Here is a 20,689-nt window from a genome sequence, read left to right as displayed (position 1 = left end):
TCCATCATAGAAATAGTGTGCATATTAAATGGAATTTTTTTAGATAAAACACTATTCCAGGGTCTGGCATATAGTATACACTTGGTAAATATTATCTATTATCATCATTGTAATTTTTACTAGGCAGTTTTCAATGAAAGTGGGATTTTCCTAAAATTTAAGTAATGATCTGTCAATATCCTTTTTTTTTTTTTTTTCCCCAGATGTGAGTAGGACTGTGATCTGTATTTCCTATGACAAGATTCTTTCCTGGTAAGGTTTGTTAAGGAAAAGGCTCTTACTCTGTGGTCTTTCTGTGAAAAACATGCTAATCTGGAAAAGCCGTTTCACCAAACACTGGGGCATGTGTCATAATCGGATCTCAACTTTGATGCACTGATTTTTAATGGAGTATCAGCCATCTAATTCCAATTCCATTGGCAGGGTCTTGCATGCAATTCTGGTTGATGAGCTCATTTCTTGACAAATATGATACACTTCTTAATGAAACAAGATACTTTATTTTCTAATGGTCTGTATGAGTTATAAAAGCAAACCCAAAGTAAATACCAGAGGGAAGCATGAGGAATTGTCCTATTAGCACGAAACATGTCATGTGAAGCTGTTTTCATTATAAATTAGTCTTTATTTTATTCCAAAGCTGCAGGATCCTCAATAAACCCTCTCTGCCTCTAGTTCTCAAGGACAAGGGTGGGTCATTGGCTGGGGATGCCTTGACACCGTTCCCTGCCTTTCTCAGCCCAGCCTCTGATTAAGTGCCTGCTGCCAAATGTTATGAGGTCATCCAGTCCTGAAAAAACGAACCGGGAAAACATATTCAGTGCTCTATTTATGAGTGTAGGTATGTGTACATTCATATATGTACACACACTCCAAATAATTTTAAATTAAAGAATTTTTAAAATACTTAATGGAGGTTAAGCAGCATTCTTAACCTCTTTTCAAGTTATTGAATGGCAAATTAAAACCAATGTGGCTCTAATGTACCTTCTCATGTGAACTGCTGCTTTAACAAATTGCCTATAAATTTTCGTTGAATTAAGCCCATTCCTCGTACATTCCTAGTAAGGTTAGGTTAATAATACATGAGGTTTCATTATATGCACCTTCCTTAATAATGCTTTTTACGAAAGTAGGACAAGAGTCCATGTGTACTAGTCTAGGATGGTCAGTGATATTTACAATCACAGATGAAAAAGGCAGGCTGGAGTCCTCGGGCTCCTTCGTTCACCACCACTATCCATACTGCTCCCTCCATGGCTCGAAGCTCGCACACATCGGTGTGGTGTTCCCCCCTGTAGGATATAATCTAGTTCTCTCAGATGTGTTTAAAGAAGCAGAAAGAAAGCTTCCGATTGCAGCAGTGCATTTTAATGTGCCCACTGCAAGGCTGGCTACCGTGAAGCATCCATTTATAATAAAGATACTTCAGGATCAGGGTTTCTTTTTTTCAATCTAAGTTTCAAGGGCAGAGATGATAAAACCCAGAAAACAAAATTCAAAGTAGTTTCTGAAGCTAGAACAATGCAGAACAGAAAAAAATTTTTAAAAAAAGAGGTCCACAAACACACTTTGACTTTTCCATAGGCCATGCATATGCGTACAGAATACCTTGTGCTGTCCAAAAAATGCATTAGGTCCTTAGGCCACTAGTGTCTTTCCTCCCTTGCAAGGTAGAATGCCACATCCTCCCTATGTGTAGCTAAAGAAACACTCACAGGCTTGCACTATGCCCATGCCTGAAAAGAGGAGAAGGGCATTGAGGTATTCTTCAATGTAGTCATTCACTAGTTCAGGAAATATATATGGACCGCCCACTATGGTGATGTGCTCCATGCCCTGGTATAGAGCACTGAACAACCTGAGAAAAGCAATGAGACTTGTAGGCTGGAGAGGAACAACCTATGTCTGGAAATGAGGTCATGGAGGTCATGGGCATTACAGATCATGGGGGCCATTAGAGTCCATCAACTTTGCTGTTTCCTTAAAATGATGGAGAGCCAGTGCAGGGTACGGTGATATGATCTGACTGAAGTCTGAACATATCACTTTGCCTGCGTGTTGGAGAAGGATAAAGAGGAGAAACAGGGAGTTCAGGCAGCTATTGGGAAAGTCCAGGAGAAATGTGACCACGGCTTGGGCCAAGATGGATAAGTGAGGGTGGTGAGAAGTGGTCAAATCCTGGATATATGTGAAACCAACAAGATTGAGTTTGATAGAAGAGACAAGACTTATGGGAAAACTCAAGGATGACTACAAGGATTTGATCTGAAAAGGTTAAACCCAGAGTATACTAGGGTCACATTTTCAGTTAAGCTTGGTTGATTGAACAATTTTTCCCTTCTAAGTCCAAAAAATTAAAGAAAAAGAAAAAGAAAAGAAGAGAACAGAAGAGGAAATTGCCACTAAGGACAGATGTCTACAAGTAAAAGCCAAGCACTTGCAGGGGGACAGGCCAATAATAAGCTAATTGAAGCAGGTTTTCATAACTCTGGGAAAAAAGTGAAACTGAAGGCTTCAGAGATTTCTGAAGGCAGGTGTGACTTTCCCCAAACAGAAGGTTTTCCCTCTCACATTTTGGGAAAAGAAAATGAATTTTCTCTCTAGAAGTTATGCCAGAGGGGGTTTGTACTCAACAGGTACAGGGATGAAGTGGTACAGTGAACAGGGGGATTATATGAAAGGGTACCTGTGATGGTTAATTTTATGGGTCAACTTGGCTAGATTTGGTGTCCAATCGTTCAGTCAAACACTGGTCTAGATGTTGCTATGAAGATGTTTTATAGATTTTCCCAAAACATAAGATCATTAATCTACAGACAAAGTGCCTCACTGAATTACCAGAAAAAGTATTTATCAAAAAAGCATCTCATCATGAAATTTTCAAAATGAGGGATATAGAAATGGTAAAGCTTCTGGAATGTAAAAAAAAAAAGAAAGAATCTAGTTGGTACTGCTAGAAGATAATGGTGAAGTAAATTTACTGAGTGAAAAGGATTCTGTATAATGGTACAATTTCAAACAGTTATGAGTACGGAATAAAGATAATTTCAGGTGTTCAAAATTCTAAAAAAAGATCACTTTCCTCCCTGTACTCCTTTTCAGAAGCTACTGGAGCATTTGCTCTACTAAATACACAAATAAATCAAGAAAAAAGAACACATAGGATTCAGGAAACAGGGGATCCACCACAGGAAATGTGAAGGAAATCTTCAGTACAGCTGCAAAAGTAAGACCTAGGATACAGCATGCGACAGAACTATAGATCAACAGGCTTAAATCAGAACAGGAGGGTCAGGAGTTCAGATCCTCCCATGGACTAGTCTATTCAGTGGAAAAAAAATACACACACATATATATATGTATGTATGTATGTATGTATGTATATACACACAGACATCTCCTATTGCTTCTTTTCCTCTGGAGAACCCTACCTAATACAGATGTCCCTGTGAAAACTCCTGATTATTTCTCATTTCAATTAAACAAACCACTTACTGACTGCATGCAATATACAAGGAATTATATCAATATTGTGGCTATGTAAGTTGCATAATATAATCCTTACTGTCAAGATATCAAAACTCAAAGGAAATAAGACAACTGCACTAGTAAATAAAATACAAGGTAACTTTAAATATGATAATTATTTTCATTAACAGTGATGATCCCCATTCTATATCCTCCTTAAAAGAGAGGACAGTTTGCCATACACCTTTGGAGAGGAGTTTTGTGTCATCTGTACTTAGGCAAATAGCTACTAAGAAATTATTCTCCTAAAAAAACAACACTATACCAGATACATCCCCAAGAGAAAGGGGTCAGGAGACCATGAGAATTGAGTATGATTTTTCCAGTAATTTTAAAATTTTTATTTCTATCAAAATTTACTTGCAGATAGTTTTTAAAATCAAATAGAACTTAAAGACCCAGCATGTAAAATGGCAGCCTGCTGCTCCGTCCTTCTCCCAGGAATTTCCCTGCCGAGAGCAATCACCTTCAACTCCTACAGATGTTTCTTCTGGCTTTCATTTCTAGATTTCCAAATAACATACATGTATTGTTACATCTCAACTCTTAAAATTTAGACTACTGTCTTTCTACTATAGAAAATGAATATTTAGTTCTTTATACCTCCTCCTCAATAATCCCTTTAGTTGGTTAAATCACTTTTCAGAGATTATCTTATTATGACTACGTAAATCTATTTCACAGTTATACCCTATAATATCCTTGATTTTATTTCCTTTCTTGAAAAATTTCCTCTGCTTAGTTTTCTAGGAATCTCTTAGATATTTCTAGGAATCAAAACTCTCCAATAGGGCCTCCCTGGTGGCGCGGTGGTTGAGAGTCCGCCTGCCGATGCAGGGGATACGGGTTCGTGCCCCGGTCTGGGAGGATCCCATATGCCGCGGAGCAGCTGGGCCCGTGAGCCATGGCCGCTGGGCCTGCGCATCCGGAGCCTGTGCTCCGCAACGGGAGAGGCCACAACAGTGAGAGGCCCGCATACCGCAAAAAAAAAAAAAAAAAAAAAAAACTCTCCAATAGAACTCCATCCAAGCAATATATCAGTTTCTTTTTTCTACCCCTGATCCTCCTGTTCTGATTTGAGCCCACTGGTCTCTAGTTCTGTGGCATAGCTATATTCTAGGTCAGAATGAAACACTCAATAAATTTTAACCATGGATAACGACTCAAAAGCATATAACATTTGCTCTATTAATTTTTGCTGGTTTATTTACAAAGAAGGTTGTATACACCATGGTTATTTGTGCAGGAAACTGACTACTTTCTTTCCAAAATTAGAGATATTAATAAATAGTGAAAAGAAAGTCATCTTAGGATATAAAAAATAGTATTGATTGCAAATTTGGAAGGATAAATCTGAAGCTGAAAGAACGCAGTACGCTGCAGCTGTCAACTCTCAATAATCTCCCTGTTTTCTGGGATACTTACCACCTTGCTCCTACCTGAAGGAGTGGTCCCTAGAAGCCGTGCTTATTTTATGTGATCCTGACACCACTGGCCACAGTGAATTGGCTCAGACATGGCCACCCCGACAAAACTGAGTCAATTAGAATCTCACTCTTGGAATGGTAACCAAGAAGCAGCTAATGTCTCTCTGTATAGCTGCAACTAGAACTGTAAGCAAACTCAGGAGACGGGGTGGCTATATAACCACGCAGAGAGGAAGAGAGAAGCAGAGTGCCCTTCTGCAGAAAGAGACGGAGGGTGGGAATGCATGAATGAATATATATATCAATGAGAGTTTTCTAGTTCCTGAGTCCTGACTGTGTTGCTCCATATAAGGTTTTATGGGACATTCACTGATAATATAGCCTCCATTTATGTTGAAGCTAGTTCAAATTTTTTTCTGATATTTTATCTCAAAGAGAATTAACTATTCATCATTTCTTTTCTCTCTTTGGATTTACTTGTCACACTGACCAATGCCAAGGGAGAGGTTTGGTTCAATGCTACTAAGCTGAATTCCTTGTTATGCAAAACAAGACTTTAGTCCAACCCTTCCCTGGCAGGCAAATCTCCCTTTTGAATTTGCATCACCCTCATTTTCACAGGTTCAGATAACTCAGGGCTGATTTTGCTAGACAGGACAACAATTAGTACAGCTGTTAAACAACCCATATTTATATTTATCATAACATCATGATGAATGTATTATAAAGGAAGCATATTGCTTTAGTTAAATCATATAAAGTCAAGGAGAAAATTATGGATAGGGTCCATCTTTCTTCCAACTGGGAAACCTGGAAAGATGCGTACAGTAGGACTAAACAGTAGCCTATTTTATTAATTTAATGGCATTTAAAAATGATTTTAGATGTTTCTATTTGATGCCAGAACATATAGCTCATTTAGTAAAAACACTTGGTCAGCTTTTATTCAGAAAATCAGTTCATCATCTGAATATTTGGCATTGTGTGGATGATCAACTCAAGTTTCTCTTTTTCTAGAATATAAAATGTATTCTTGCTTTTCTTATTGTTTTTTCAGTTGTTAAAAGGGGATTTACTTCAAGTTGAGAAATTAAATAAAAGTCTCAGTTATGAAATGTCTGATTGGCTGGCATTCATCTAAAGGGTCACTCTCAAATACAGCAACACAAATATGCCACATAATCTTAAATAAACTAAATAGTTATATCTCATTAGATAATGATATAAATGCAACAAAGGTGTTGGAGATTAATTTTTTAGAAGTCCTGACCGAGAAGCAAAGAGGAATCACCTGATATGGGATAAAAAGAAAACCTTCGTGCACTGAAAATGTAACACGTTTCTCTCTTACCTGGTTGACACTGATTGCACCTTCTTCCTTGACGATGCGGTAAACATAGGCACTGGCCACTGATTGGGTCACAAACGGTCCCGGGTAACGTCCCCAAGGGGTCACACTCACACATCTGGCAGCCTTGAAAATTGCCAACGGTCAGATGATACCTGTGAGGCTCACACTGATTACAGCGAAGACCTGTTACTCCTAATTTGCAGAGACACTGTCCTGTGGATTTGTCACACAGCAGAGAGCCATTTACTGTCCCAGTCCTATCACAGTTACAAGGCAGACAGAGGAAAGAACTGTTTCGCTGTAGGTAGAAGTATCCGTCCAAACATTCACTGCATCGTCTCCCTCCAACATTGGGATTACAGATGCACTGTCCTGTCCGAGCATCACAGACGGTCCCAGACCGGGACCCAGGTAGGTTGCAGTCACAGGCCTTACAACCGGTGGTGTCCAGTCCATAAAAGTGTTCTCTGCAGGTATCACACTGAAGTCCTTGGACTTCTTGTTTGCACTCACACTGCCCAGAAAGAGGATTGCAGAGTTTGTTCACTGAGCCGTGGAGGTTACACTGGCAGGGCTCACAGCCATCGTCATTAACACTTTGGAGAAATTTAAATCCAAATTCGCAACGATCACATCTAAGCCCTAAAGAGAAAAATGTGTTTAAAAAGGTAAAGATGTGGAAACAACTGCATTCAAGCTTTCAAGATAGCTGTAGCGCAGACAATGCTACTGTCCACGTTTAATACAGGCACAATAAAATGCTGAGTGTTTTTTTCACAAGTAATGCCAAAGAGGGCTGATCATATACTCAAAATACGATGGCAATACTTAACTTGCACTCATATACCACTTTATTTTTGCAATGTGCTCTATAAAATTTTATGCATTACTTAACGCAAGGAGAAATGCTTAATGCAAATATTGCTTCCGTTGCACACAATGGCACTCTTTTCCTCTTTAACAAATATCAGAACTATTATTTTAAAATTATCTAACTATATTAAAACCATTATTCTTAGTTATTTCATAGTAACAAAGTATGTTCATTTAAAAGTTGAGAGTGAAATGCATTTTCAAAGCCATACAGAAGAATTGCATATTACCACATAAGTTATTTTCCTAGAAATCATCATCCTCCTAAAATGTTTAACAAATGATAAGCTATAACTATTTTTGTGATAACAGTACACATACGTACTTCTGAATCTCACACAATTAAATAATTAATATAAATAAAAGTTATCTAGAGCAACTGTATCTCAATGCTTTTATACACTCCTATATTTTATCATTTTCAATTAATATAAATTATGCTCTCCTTGGCTCATAAAGCAATCACATTGCTTGTCATATTGTGTGATTCAGAACATAACTCTTTAAACACTAAGTAAATTCTGCTGTTTACATTACTTCTACTTAAAGGAGTACAAATATATATACATTTTACATACAGAGAAAAATGTTTTATCACCTACACTTAAATCTGACAACTTTGTCTTGTTTCAAAAAAGTGTTACAAGGGAAAGGAATAAAAAAAATTGAATAGTAAATGTTGAGAGGCAAAATAGTTTCTTTAGCTAGTCTTCACATATCCATGAATTTAAATAAGTGACTATGTGAGGTTGAATCCATTGAAACATTTATTTCAAGCTATAAGAGCATTAAAAAAATTAGTCGTGAAATTACAGTCAAAAACACACTCAGGAAACCATATGCAGAAAAGCATTTCCTAAACTGGAAGGAAACACATAATATATATGTATATATATGGATAAAAATTCAAGAACTCCAATGGAAGGCAAGTCATTTAACAGTGATGAATGACTCACCTAAGGCATATCATTTAATTTCAATAAGGAAAATAAAAAAGGACCACTATTGCTGCAAATTTTAAAAATAACTGTATTGTTAACAAGAATTATGACTCATTTTGAACTATTAAAATTGGTCTACATGGATTCACATCGTATCAGTTTTAAAAATATGCGCAGTGCTTATTTGAATATGCCATACATATTCCTGACAGGTAATCTATTCCTAACGATACTCAGGAAGGCCTACAGGGCATCACATTCAGTGTTAAAAAGTACAGGCGAGGTAGCACACTTGGCATTTAATTCACATTCTTCTCCCTTTTTATTCTAGATGAATGACCTACTTTAATAAAATTATCAGTGCTAATGTATTTTACTGGTGATAGAATCATTAGTAAGCTTTAACAGTTTTGTTAAATCTAACAGTTTGCTTTCTGAAGCACATACAACATATACTTGCATTTTCTGTTGTTTTTTTAATCATATGAACAAGGTAAAATTGAATAAGGTTACTTGCTAGTTCCCTTAGGAAAAGAAATATATATACATATCAAGTTTACATTTCTATTAAAAAATACTGTATGTGCAGAAATAACTCTAGAGATAGTAATATCAAACTGATGATTTCATCTTCAAAAAGTATGTATTTATATTTTCCTGCAGAAAACTACCTGGAACAACCAATAACACAGGTAAATGGCAGGGAGGCCATAACAAATTCTAAGTAAATAGTAAAGTTTGATTCTCTGATCCTTCCTTAAGCTCTGGAATCTAACGACCACAGGAAAGAGTTTATTGATACAGAGCTGTAACCATTTGATTGTCCCTAAAGCCCTTTCTTTAAATTTTGTTTTCACAGCTTGAATTTAAAGTATATTTTATATCAAAGAACAAAGGATGCTGTATGGACTGAACTTGGAGGACTTCATTCAATATCACAGATAAACTTATACAAAAGTGTGCTTCTATTTATAAGGTATTCTTTTCTTTTTGTCCCTGAAAAGTTAGCTTTTGTATGCTTAAAATGCATAAGGGCAAGTTTTGGTAAAGATTTTGATTTAATCTTCTTTAAACCAGAGAAATCTTGTGTAATACCATAAATTGTGTAATACTATAAATCTTGTGTAATACCATCAATATGTGCAAGCCCATATTCTTTTTTACTAAATTAAATGAAATGCTTGTCTAGCTGAATTGTACAAAATGATGTATGCATGCCAACATATATAAAAGATAAAGAATTAGCTTTAGTATTATATCACAGAAATGAAAATGTTACTCCAAGTGATATGTTCGTATGTTTGTGTATATGCACATTTGCGGGCATGTGTGTGTGTGTGTGTGTCTGCCAGGCATGTTTTTATTATCATAAGGTTTAGGTCAGCGTTAGAAAAACCATGGAAGACTTGGTGTCTTGAATGACAATAGAAAGGTAAAGGTCTTTTTTAAACTTCCTATATGAACCAAGACGTGTTCAGTTATAATACAAGACTCACTTTATCTGGAAACTTTCCTCTCATAATATTCTCATATATCAAAATTTCAAAGTGCATTATGTACCTAGTACATTTCGGGCACTTGATAAATTTTGTCCTTATATGGCTGTGGTTCCCCTCAAAAATGTTGGATGTAATAAATTGCTATAATCAAATCTAATTTCTGAAAAATACCTGTGGGAGTAACAAACAAAAAAAGCACGTCTTGTATAAAGAAATGATAAATAACACCAAAGGTAGCTGTTTATTATAATCAGCTTGGCACTGAATTACAAAATTAAAATTATGTGGCCCTTTATAACTAACCCTAGCAATATACATGATCTGTGGAATTATGTTGACTTATTTTGCATTTCATAGGAACAGTTCAAAGAAATATAATAGAAAAAAATGGAAAGATTTATCACAAAGGACCCTGCAGCACAGAATATTTCGGAAAAAAATCCATTTATTTTGGTCTATTAAGAAAACTAGCATGGAAATGATTTGCTTAGAACTCATTAAGTGTAAAGCATTTTGAAAAAGTGCTAATTTTCTAAAAGAAACATCTATGCAGTAAGCAAATTATATTTTTCTATGACTTATTAGTATGGGACCATGTGAACTAATGCATCTATGGAATAAAGAAACTTCTAAAGGGTTGATTAAACTAAGCTTCAAGCTGTAGTTTGAGAGAATTATTAATTTAGTCATTTTTAGACAGTTAATTTCATCCAAATTTTTTTTCCCAGGCTGCCTTGAGCAAGGAAATTTGCTTTACTCTTCAGTGAAGAAATCAAATAGAGGATTTTATTCCAGATGGTAATAGAGATGTGACTGCAAACTTTTGCATTACACATACCAATAACATTTGCTTTGCACTTGCACTGGCCTGAATTTGGGTGACAGGTAATATCTCCATCCACTGTCCCAGAGGCATTACAGTTGCACGGAATGCAGCCATCAGGATCCCATTCTTGTAGGTTGTAGAATCCGTTCTGGCACTGATTGCACTGTCTGCCAGACACATGTCTCTTACAATTACACTGGCCTCCGATCTAGAGAAGATACAACATTTTGTAGGATGATGAACGTATCTATTTTTAGATAATTTGCTCATTAGGTACAAGACAGAGAGGGCAGGGAGGGAAAAAACTTTAAATGTGAAACAGACAAGAAGGTAATAAGGTATTTCCCTTCTTGACACAGAAACATGGGAGAGCTTCAGCAGGGTGAATATATAGAACTGAATGGAAATAAACCCCATAGAAGTCAGTAGTGTAGGACTAAAAGGGAAGTGGAATTAAGCCTTAAGCACCATATAAAGAAATCAAAATATAGTCATGGGGAGACTGAAAATAGAAAAGGGCCAGCCGTTAATTTAGTCTTTAATCTCCACCTCTCTGTTTCATTCCTCTCATTTACTCCTTGATCCAAACTTGTTCTATGCATGCCCGGTGCTTCAACTGAGGAAGACTCTTTCTATAATAATATCATCCAACCAAGGTTTTAACAATGTTTAAAATAAAGTTCTTAATAGTATCCATTTATGTATCCTGATAATGACCCTAATAACATTTTTTTTACACAACTCTACTCTTAGGAATATTTCAGCATATTTATGGTTCATTTATATTATGAATTAATCACATCAAGTATATTTAACTGACTTACATTGTGGTAAAAAATGCAAAAATGTTACTTGTTTTAGAGCATTGTCAACTAAAATAACAGCTGAACAAAGGAGAATTTTTCCTCTTCAAGCTGCTGTTTGAGAATGAATGAAAATACATATACATACTATATAATGCCTATCTACTCTATGCATAGATAATGCTATGGTGGTTAAAGAAACAGCTAAAACCATTCACTAGGGAATATATACATATAACACGTGAAATAAATCTGAGAAATTCAATAATAACTTCAGACTTTCACAAGAGATGTGAATACAGACATCAGATCTCTCATAAAGTCACTGGCCTGTCTCCCCATGATTTCCTTCCACTCAGACTGAATCCAGCATGCCACATTTGGAGGCAAGGTTATCACAAAGGGAAGTTGCCTACCTGTGGAAAGACACAGTTTGATTTACCTTTAATCTCAGGGATATCCAAAACTATCACATGAGGTTGGGATTCAGTAACAAAGAGGTAGAGAAGGGTTTTTTAATTAAATAGTTGTTAAAAATCTATCACTGCCTCATTTTTCCTCATCTGGAAAATAGGAACTTACTGGAATCATTATTTAAGGGTAAGATAATGATACAAAGTGTCTAGTACTCTGAAAAATAAAGGTTTATACATGCACGGTGGAGTTGTAGACAATAATGCACGTCAATATCAAAGACATATATAGGTCAGAAAGATATGCAAGGACTGTGACTTGCCCCATAGTGTCTGGCTTTGTTTTCACACCCACACTCTTACCCCGCCCCGTGGAAACCAGATTATGACTCAAAACAGGTATCTGATTTGGTCTGCAAAAATAAATGGCATTTATTGATGGGTATAAGTTACTTACAGCCATGAAAATCGAATAGACCTCTGATTACATACTAATAACAATTCAAGTCCATTACCATTTAATGAATCCCCTATTTTTTTGCTCTTGTCTCACATATATTAGTCTTGTTCTCCAGATGACAAGCACCTTCAGGAATTGGACATACTTTATATTTCTCTCAAAGAATAACCTTGCATATGCCCCACATGTAAACAGTACTCTTTCAAAAATCTAGAGCAAGAAAGAGTGAAAAGGCTAAAGAGAAATAAAGGTGAGTGAAAAGGCTAAAGAGAAATAACGGTGTATTCTGTGCTAAAACTTTATCTTCTATTTATTTTATTATATTCTTTTTTTTGCAGTACGTGGGGCTCTCACTGCCATGGCCTCTCCCATCGTGGAGCACAGGCTCCAGAAGCTCAGGCTCAGTGGCCATGGCTCATGGGCCCAGCCGCTCCGCGGCATGTGGGATGTGGGATCCTCCCGGACCAGGGCACGAACCCGTGTCCCCTGCATTGGCAGGCGGACTCTCAACCACTGCACCACCAGGGAAGCCCTATTTTGTTACATTCTTACTCAAATGTAAGGCATGTATCACCTGGAGCTTCCCTTCCTCTTGAAATCTAGATAAGATTGCCTGGAACCCTCATTCCACTCCTGTTGAAGGACAAAAGTTCTCCTTCAGTTTTTAAAACTTCTCTGTGTACTGATATTCTCATGGCCACCCTGACCCTAAATTTCCACTTTTTCCAATCGGGAATCTTCCTGCCACCTGAGAGCTCTGCCCTGTATCATTCTAGACATGAAACTTGAAATTTCAGAAGAGGAGCTCTCATTTTTAAAGAAAAGTAATACATTTTACTAAAGACTTGGGTGAAAGAAGAGTGAGAACTTTACCTTGCAATTTATAATATCTATTTAGTTTCCCTACAACTAGACATTGCCAAAGGCTTCTGCACCCCAGTTAGTCACCATTTAACTATCTTGTCTCTCCCTACTCCTCACTCCTCCCTAATGTCTGTCTACTTTTCCTCTTTACACCTAACTCTTAGTCATCTTTTACATAGATCATCTAAAAAGTGTTCATTATTGCCTTGATTTGTGCAACACTTTGGTCTTATGGGGTATTTTTTTCAATAAAATGAAATATCTCCATATGGGAAATTCAGCTGCAAATAACACAACTTCACTCTTATTTCATTAACCTAAATGTTTGCATAATGCATATTGCTTATAATTTCTCTGTATTAGCCATACCTTAAAATGTGGTTTAAAAGTAAATGATAAAAGGCTTTACAGTTTATAAATGAGTTCATTGTAATCAGTTTCTCAAAATTCACCTGAAAATACATGTTCACTTCTGTACAACTCACTGTAGATTCTCTCCCTTTTATGTGAGGGAATATAAAACTATTCACACTCTAAGACCAATTCTTGTCCACCAAGAAGTAGAGAGAAGAGTATGACTCCCTCCCTTTAAAAATACACTTCCAAAAAGTCAGATACAACACTTTTCTGTTTCCATGCTATTTGACAGAATACTTCTAACACTAACCCTTGGTTGACTTATTTGATTTTATCTGGCCAATAGTAAGTCAGCAAATATGATGCAAGCAGAAGTTTGAAATGCTTGCAGACTTGGAGTTGATTCTTTCTAGCTGGGCTTGGAACCCTGAGACCACCTGGTAAACAGGCTCAAGCTATCCTGTTGGAGGATTTGAGGACATGTGGAAGAGAATTAGAAGCCCCAGCTAATAGCCTCTCCTATCACCCCAGTTAATCTTCTGCTTGACAAACACTAGACACGTGAGTGAGGCCTTCCTGGATCATCTAACTGCCAGCTGACAAGCTAGCTAACCACATAAATGAAAGAGCTCAGGCACGATCAGCCAAGCCAGCCCAGACCACCGCTGAGCCAAACTGTAGAATTCTAAGCCAAGTAAATGCAATGGCATTTTTCACAGAACTAGAACAAAAAAAAAAATTTCAAAATTTGTTTGGAAAAACAAAAGACCCCGAATAGCCAAAGCAATCTTGAGAACGAAAAACAGAGCTGGAGGAATCAGGCTCCCTGACTTCAGACTATACTACAAAGATACAGTAATCAAGACAGTGTGGTACTGGCACAAAAACAGAAAGATAGATCAATGGAACAGGAGAGAAAGCCCAGAGATAAACCCACGCACATATGGTCAACTTATCTTTGATAAAGGAGGCAGGAATGTACAGTGGAGAAAGGACAGCCTCTTCAATAAGTGGTGCTGGGAAAACTGGACAGGGACATGTAAAAGTAAGAGATTAGATCACTCCCTAACACCATACACAAAAATAAGCTCAAAATGGATTAAAGACCTAAATGTAAGGCCAGAAACTGTCAAACTCTTAGAGGAAAACATAGGCAGAACGCTCTATGACATAAATCACAGCAAGATCCTTTTGGACCCACCTCCTAGAGAAATGGAAATAAAAACAAAAATAAACAAATGGGACCTAATGAAACTTCAAAGCTTTTGCACAGCAAAGGAAACCATAAACAAGACCAAAAGACAACCCTCAGAATGGGAGAAAATATTTGCAAATGAAGCAACTGACAAAGGATTAATCTCCAAAATTTATAAGCAGCTCATGCAGCTCAATAGCAAAAAAACAAACAACCCAATCCAAAAATGGGCAGAAGACTTAAATAGACATTTCTCCAAAGAAGATATACAGACTGCCAACAAACACATGAAAGAATGCTCAACATCATTAATCATTAGAGAAATGCAAATCAAAACTACAATGAGGGCCTCCCTGGTGGCGCAGTGGTTGAGAGTCCGCCTGCCGATGCAGGGGATGCGGGTTCGTGCCCCGGTCTGGGAGGATCCCATATGCCGCGGAGCGGCTGGGCCCGTGAGCCATGGCCGCTGGGCCTGCGCGTCCGGAGCCTGTGCTCCTCAACGGGAGAGGCCACAACAGTGAGAGGCCCGCATACCGCAAAAAGAAAAAAAAAAAAAAAAAAAAAAAAAAAAAAAAACTACAATGAGATATCATCTCACACCAGTCAGAATGGCCATCATCAAAAAATCTAGAAACAATAAATGCTGGAGAGGGTGTGGAGAAAAGGGAACACTCTTGCACTGCTGGTGGGAATGTGAATTGGTACAGCCACTATGGAGAACAGTACGGAGGTTCCTTAAAAAACTACAAATAGAACTACCATATGACCCAGCAATCCCACTACTAGGCATATACCCTGAGAAAACCATAATTCAAAGAGAGACATGTACCAAAATGTTCATTGCAGCTCTATTCACAATAGCCCAGAGGTGGAAACAACCTAAGTGTCCATCATCAGATGAATGGATAAAGAAGATGTGGCACATATATACAATGGAATATTACTCAGCCATAAAAAGAAACGAAACTGAGCTATTTGTAATGAGGTGGATAGACCTAGAGTCTGTCATACAGAGTGAAGTAAGTCAGAAAGAGAAGGATAAATACCATATGCTAACACATATATATGGAATTTAAGAAAAAAAATGTCATGAAGAACCTAGGGGTTAAACAGGAATAAAGACACAGACCTATTTAAGAATGGACTTGAGGATATGGGGAGGGAGAAGGGTAAGCTGTGACAAAGCGAGAGAGAGGCATGGACATATATACAGTACCAAACATAAGGTAGATAGCTAGTGGGAAGCAGCCGCATGGCACAGGGAGATCAGCTCGGTGCTTTGTGACTGCCTGGAGGGGTGGGATAGGGAGGGTGGGAGGGAGGGAGACGCAAGAGGGAAGGGATGTGGGAACAGATGTATATGTATGACTGATTCACTTTGTTATAAAGCAGAAACTAATAATAAAAAAATTAAAAATTAAAAAAAATTAAAAAAAATAAAAATAAACCAAGTAAATGGTTTTTGTTGTTTTAAGCCACCATTTTAGAAGCGAAAGTTAACAGAAACAATACCACTGACCAGAACTTAAATTACATTTCTATACATAACTGCCAGGGAGGCTGAGAAATATAGTTTATTCTCTATGATCGCATGGCCAAATAATATTGAAATTTCTATTAGTAATGTAGCAGGAAAACAAATAATGAGGTACAATTACTGTTTCTAACAACAAACAAACATGTTCATACTTTAAGCCAGAGAAATTTTCTAGCTCTTTAAGGCTTAAAACACAATCCTGGTTTTGTAAGTTTTGGTCTTGCATGCTTTCAGCCACATGAACAATGAGGGAAAAGGGATGCCCTTATGAGCTCTAGTTAGAAACTCGAAAATAATTTTGATTAGCTTGGGTCATTTCTTTTCTTTTTCTAGTTTCTTAAGGGGAAAGGTTTTTCTTTGAATTTTTTTCTTTTCTAATATAGACAATTTAGTGCTTTTAATATCTTACTAAGGACTGCTATATCAGCATCCCACAGTTTTGATATGTTGTATTTTCATTTTCATTCAGTTCAGAAGACTTGCTAATTTCCCTTTCATTTCCTATTTGACCCTTAGGTTATTTAGATGTGTGTTATTTAGTTTCCAAATATTTAGGGATATTCCAGAGATTACTCTTATTGATTTCCAATTTTATTTAATGATTATGGTCAGATAACATACTTTACATGACTTGAATTCTTTTAAATTTATTGAGGCTTGTTTTATGGTCCAGAATTTGATTCATTTTGATAGATGCTTTGTGTAGACTAGAAAAAATGTGTATTCTGCTGCTGTTGAGTATTCTATAAATGTCAATTAAGTCAACTTGGTTGCCAGTGCTGTTTTAACCTCTATACTTATGATTTTCTTTCAATTTGTTATATTAATTATTGAGAAAGGGGTATTGAAATTTTTGCCTACAATCTTGGATTTTTGTATTTCTCCTTTCAATTCTACCAGTTTTTGACTTGTATAGCTGCACAGACTCTGTGGTTTGGTACATAAATGTTAAGAGTTTATGTACCAAACCCTTTTGATGAATTGACCTGTTTTGCAATGTGACCATCTTTACCCTGGGAAACACTTTTACTTTAAAATCTATATTTTCTGATATTAATAAAGTCACCCCAGCTTTCTTAGGATTAGTAATTACATAGTATATCTTTAATCATCCTTTATTTTTAACCTATGTGCGTCTTATATTTGAAACGTATTTCCTGTAGGCAGCATATAATCCTTTGGCAGGATCTTACTTTTTTTTTTATCCAATCTTCCAATCTCTGACTTTTAAATGGAGTATCTAGAACATTTAAATTTAATGTGATTATTGACATGGTTAGTTTCACATCCACCATCCTGCTATTTTCCTTATATTTGTTTCAACTGTTTGTGTTCCTCATTTCTGCCTGCTTTTCTATTATTTAAATATTTCTAGATTCCATTTTTATCTTACTCTTGGTTTATTAGCTACAGCACATTGTTTTATTATTTTTAGTGGTCTCTTTGAAGTCTATGGTGTATATCTTTATCACAGTCTACCTTGAAGTGATTACATTTAGTAATAAGAACCTTACGATATTATAGTTCATTTTCTCTCTTCTAACGTCGTGCTATTGTTGTCATACATTTTAATTGTAAATGTATTATAAATATTTTAATACAGCATTATTGCTTTTGTTTAAACTGCCAATTATTTTTAAAGAGAATTAAATAATCAGATAAATCTTATATAATTACCCATGTAGCTACTCTCTCTGGAGCTCTTCAGTTCTTTGTGTAAATTCATGATTACATCTGGGATCATTATACTTCTGGCTGAAGGATTTCTTTTTAACATTTCTTATAGTGCATGCAGGTCTGCTTGTGATGGATTCTTTCATTTTTATATATTGTAAAAAATTTCTACTTTCCCTTTATCTCAGAGAGATATTTTTGCTAGGTATAGAATTCTATGTACACCATTTTTTTTATTTCTGTGTTTCCAGTATGTTGCGTCACCGTCTTTTTGCTTGCGTTATTTTTAATAGGAAACTCTCATCAACCTAATGGTTTTTCCTCTGTGTATAATTTATCTATTTCCTCTGGCTGCTTTAATATTTTATCTTTATCATTAAAGAGAAAATTATCACTAGTTTGAAGCAATTCAATTATGATGTGCTTTTTGCAGTTTTCTTCATGTTTCTTCTTCTTGGCTTTTCTTGAGTTTCTGGGGTTGGTGGTTTTTTGGGTTTTCATTATACAGTATTTAGAATTTTTCAGTCATTATTTCTTCAAATTTTTTTCTGTCTCTATCTTCACTCTTCCTCTTCTTTGGGCACTCCAGTTATACATATATTACAACTCCTGAAGTAGTCCCACAGCTCACTGATGTTTCAATTTTTCTAAATTATCTTTTCTCTATATGTTTAATTTAAATGGTTTATACTGTTATGACTTCAAGTTCACTACTCTTTTCTCCAATGTATAAGTACCATTAATCCCATCCAATTTATTTTCATTTTACACATTGTAGCTTTCCTCTCTAGATTTTTGATTTGTATCCTATTCGTACCTTTTATGTCTCTATGCAACTTTTTGAACATCTGGAACATAGTTACAATATCTGTTTTAAGGTACCTGCCTGGTAATTCTAACATCTCTTTTAGTTCTGGGTCACTCTTGATTGATTGATTTTTGTCCTCATTATAGGTTTTATTTTCCTGCTTCTTTGCATGCCTGGTAATTTTTTTTTTTAATTGGGTGCTAGATTTTGTGGACTTTCTCTTTTTGGGTGCTAGATATTTTAGTGTTCCTATAAATATTCCTGAGCTTTGTCCTGGGATGCAGTTAAGTTACTTGGAAACAGTTAGTTCCTTTGGGTCTTGCTCTTAAGATTTATTAGGTGGTCCTGGAGCAGTGATTAGTCTAGGACTATTCTCTACTATTGAAGCAAGATACTTCTGTGTACTCTATCGGATATCCTGTGATTCATGAGGTTTTTCTAGTTTGGCTAGTGGAAACAGGCACTATTCACAGCCTTGCGTGACTGCTCAGCACAATTACATTTAATTCTTTCAGGTTGTCCTTTCCCCAGCCTCACACACATGCAATAATTGATAGTCAGCTGAGTACTTAAGAAAGATACTGTATAGAGCCCTGGGATTATCTCTCTGTGCTGCTCTCTCTGCAAACTCTAGCCACTTTGGACTCCCCAAACTGTCAGCTCCACCTCTTCAACTCAGAGAATCCCCTGAGCTCCACCTCCCACTCTGTTCTTTGGCCTGGAAATTCTCTCAAGGTAAAAAGCCAGAAGATTAATCATGTGCTTATTTCCTCTTTTCCTGATATTTTACTAAAATGGGAATTTTAAAAATTGTAATCCATAATTTTAATGATTAATTTTAAAAATTATAATCCACACTTTTAATGATTAGAGAGAACAATAGAGAACAAATAACTTTTCCCAAAAAGTTTCAAAGACAGAGAATGGAAGGAAGAAATATAAATGAATATTGACAATACTCTCAACTAGTCAGAAGCTACAATATGGGTGCCAGGTGAGTTGTATTTCTAAAACAAGAAAACTGATTTTTCCTACAGAAAGGAAAACCTCAGCCTTTAGGCTCTGAAAGCGTTAAGTTTACAAGTGATAAAACACTGTAAAAAGCAGGATAAGTTCTGAAATCAGAACAATGGCTCTCACCTGGGGGTGATTTTGTTCCCCAGAGGACTTTTAGCAGTGGCTGGGGACTTTCTGGTTGTCACAATTGGGAGAGGGGTTCTACTACCATCTGGTGGGTTGAGGCCAGGGATGCTGCTAAACATCCTACCATATACAGAACAGTTCCCCACAACAAAGAATTATCCAGCCAGAAATACCAATCATGCTGTGGTTGAGAATACTGAATTAGAAGAGTTCTACAAAACAAGTATTTAGAGTTCCAATTCCCTTTTTAATCCTACACAGCCAGGTACACTCCCATTCCATGGTGATATTGGTCTTATTGCCAAAAAAAATTAAGATAACCAGCTCCATTATATTAGACCATCAGCAGTCGGTGAAGAGATGAGGTATAGGACAGAAATTGGAGGATTAAGTGAGAGTGTATGTACACCCTCACCTCTTGCCACCATTCCACTTCTCCTACACTGCTTCTAGAAAGCCAGGAGCCAGACTTATTTTCCATTTAAGAGGAAACTGGCAGAGAAAAGCTACAGAGATAAGATCTCTAGAGCTGATACCTGGGACTCTGACCACTGCAAAGAAAAGTTCTCTTGCTGTTTGTACACACAAGAGCAAAGTACAGCTTGGAAGCCTTTTGCCATTTTATTGTAGAATAGAGCAGGCAGCAAAATTTCCAACATGGAAAACAGGGACCAAGAAAAAAAAGAAAAGGAGAAGAAATAATAATCTATAAGGGAAAGAAGGAATGCAGAGAAAAGAAATATAAGAAGTCATCAACCAATAACAAATAAAACACTGCTTTAACTATTATCCCCAGAAAGTTATGGTAAAAGTTGCATTCATTTAAAAACATAGAACGGGACTTCCCTGGTGGCGCAGTGGTTAAGAATCTGCCTGCCAATGCAGGGGACACGGGTTTGATCCCTGGTCCTGGAAGATCCCACATGCCATGGAGCAACTAAGCCCGTGCACCACAACTACAGAGCCTGTGCTCTAGAGCTCACGAGC

At 36.6% G+C, this 20,689-nt stretch overlaps 1 protein-coding gene across 2 annotated transcripts in view; it reads right to left on the bottom strand.

Moving 5' to 3' along the window:
* Positions 1–20,689, bottom strand: part of USH2A (usherin) — a gene marked incomplete at both ends in the record, with an annotated part of 772,061 nt that overhangs the window by 606,376 nt on the left and 144,996 nt on the right. For both annotated transcript variants that reach the window (XM_082613798.1, XM_082613799.1), the window contains 2 exons: positions 6,310–6,951; positions 10,461–10,656. In XM_082613798.1, the coding sequence (XP_082469924.1) occupies positions 6,310–6,951; positions 10,461–10,656 (838 nt within the window). The remainder of the gene's footprint in view (positions 1–6,309; positions 6,952–10,460; positions 10,657–20,689) is intronic.

The sequence above is a fragment of the Mesoplodon mirus genome (assembly GCF_964341445.2).
Source record: "Mesoplodon mirus genome assembly, chromosome: 3".
Taxonomy (NCBI): domain Eukaryota; kingdom Metazoa; phylum Chordata; class Mammalia; order Artiodactyla; family Ziphiidae; genus Mesoplodon; species Mesoplodon mirus.
This window is presented reverse-complemented; position numbering and strand designations above follow the sequence as displayed.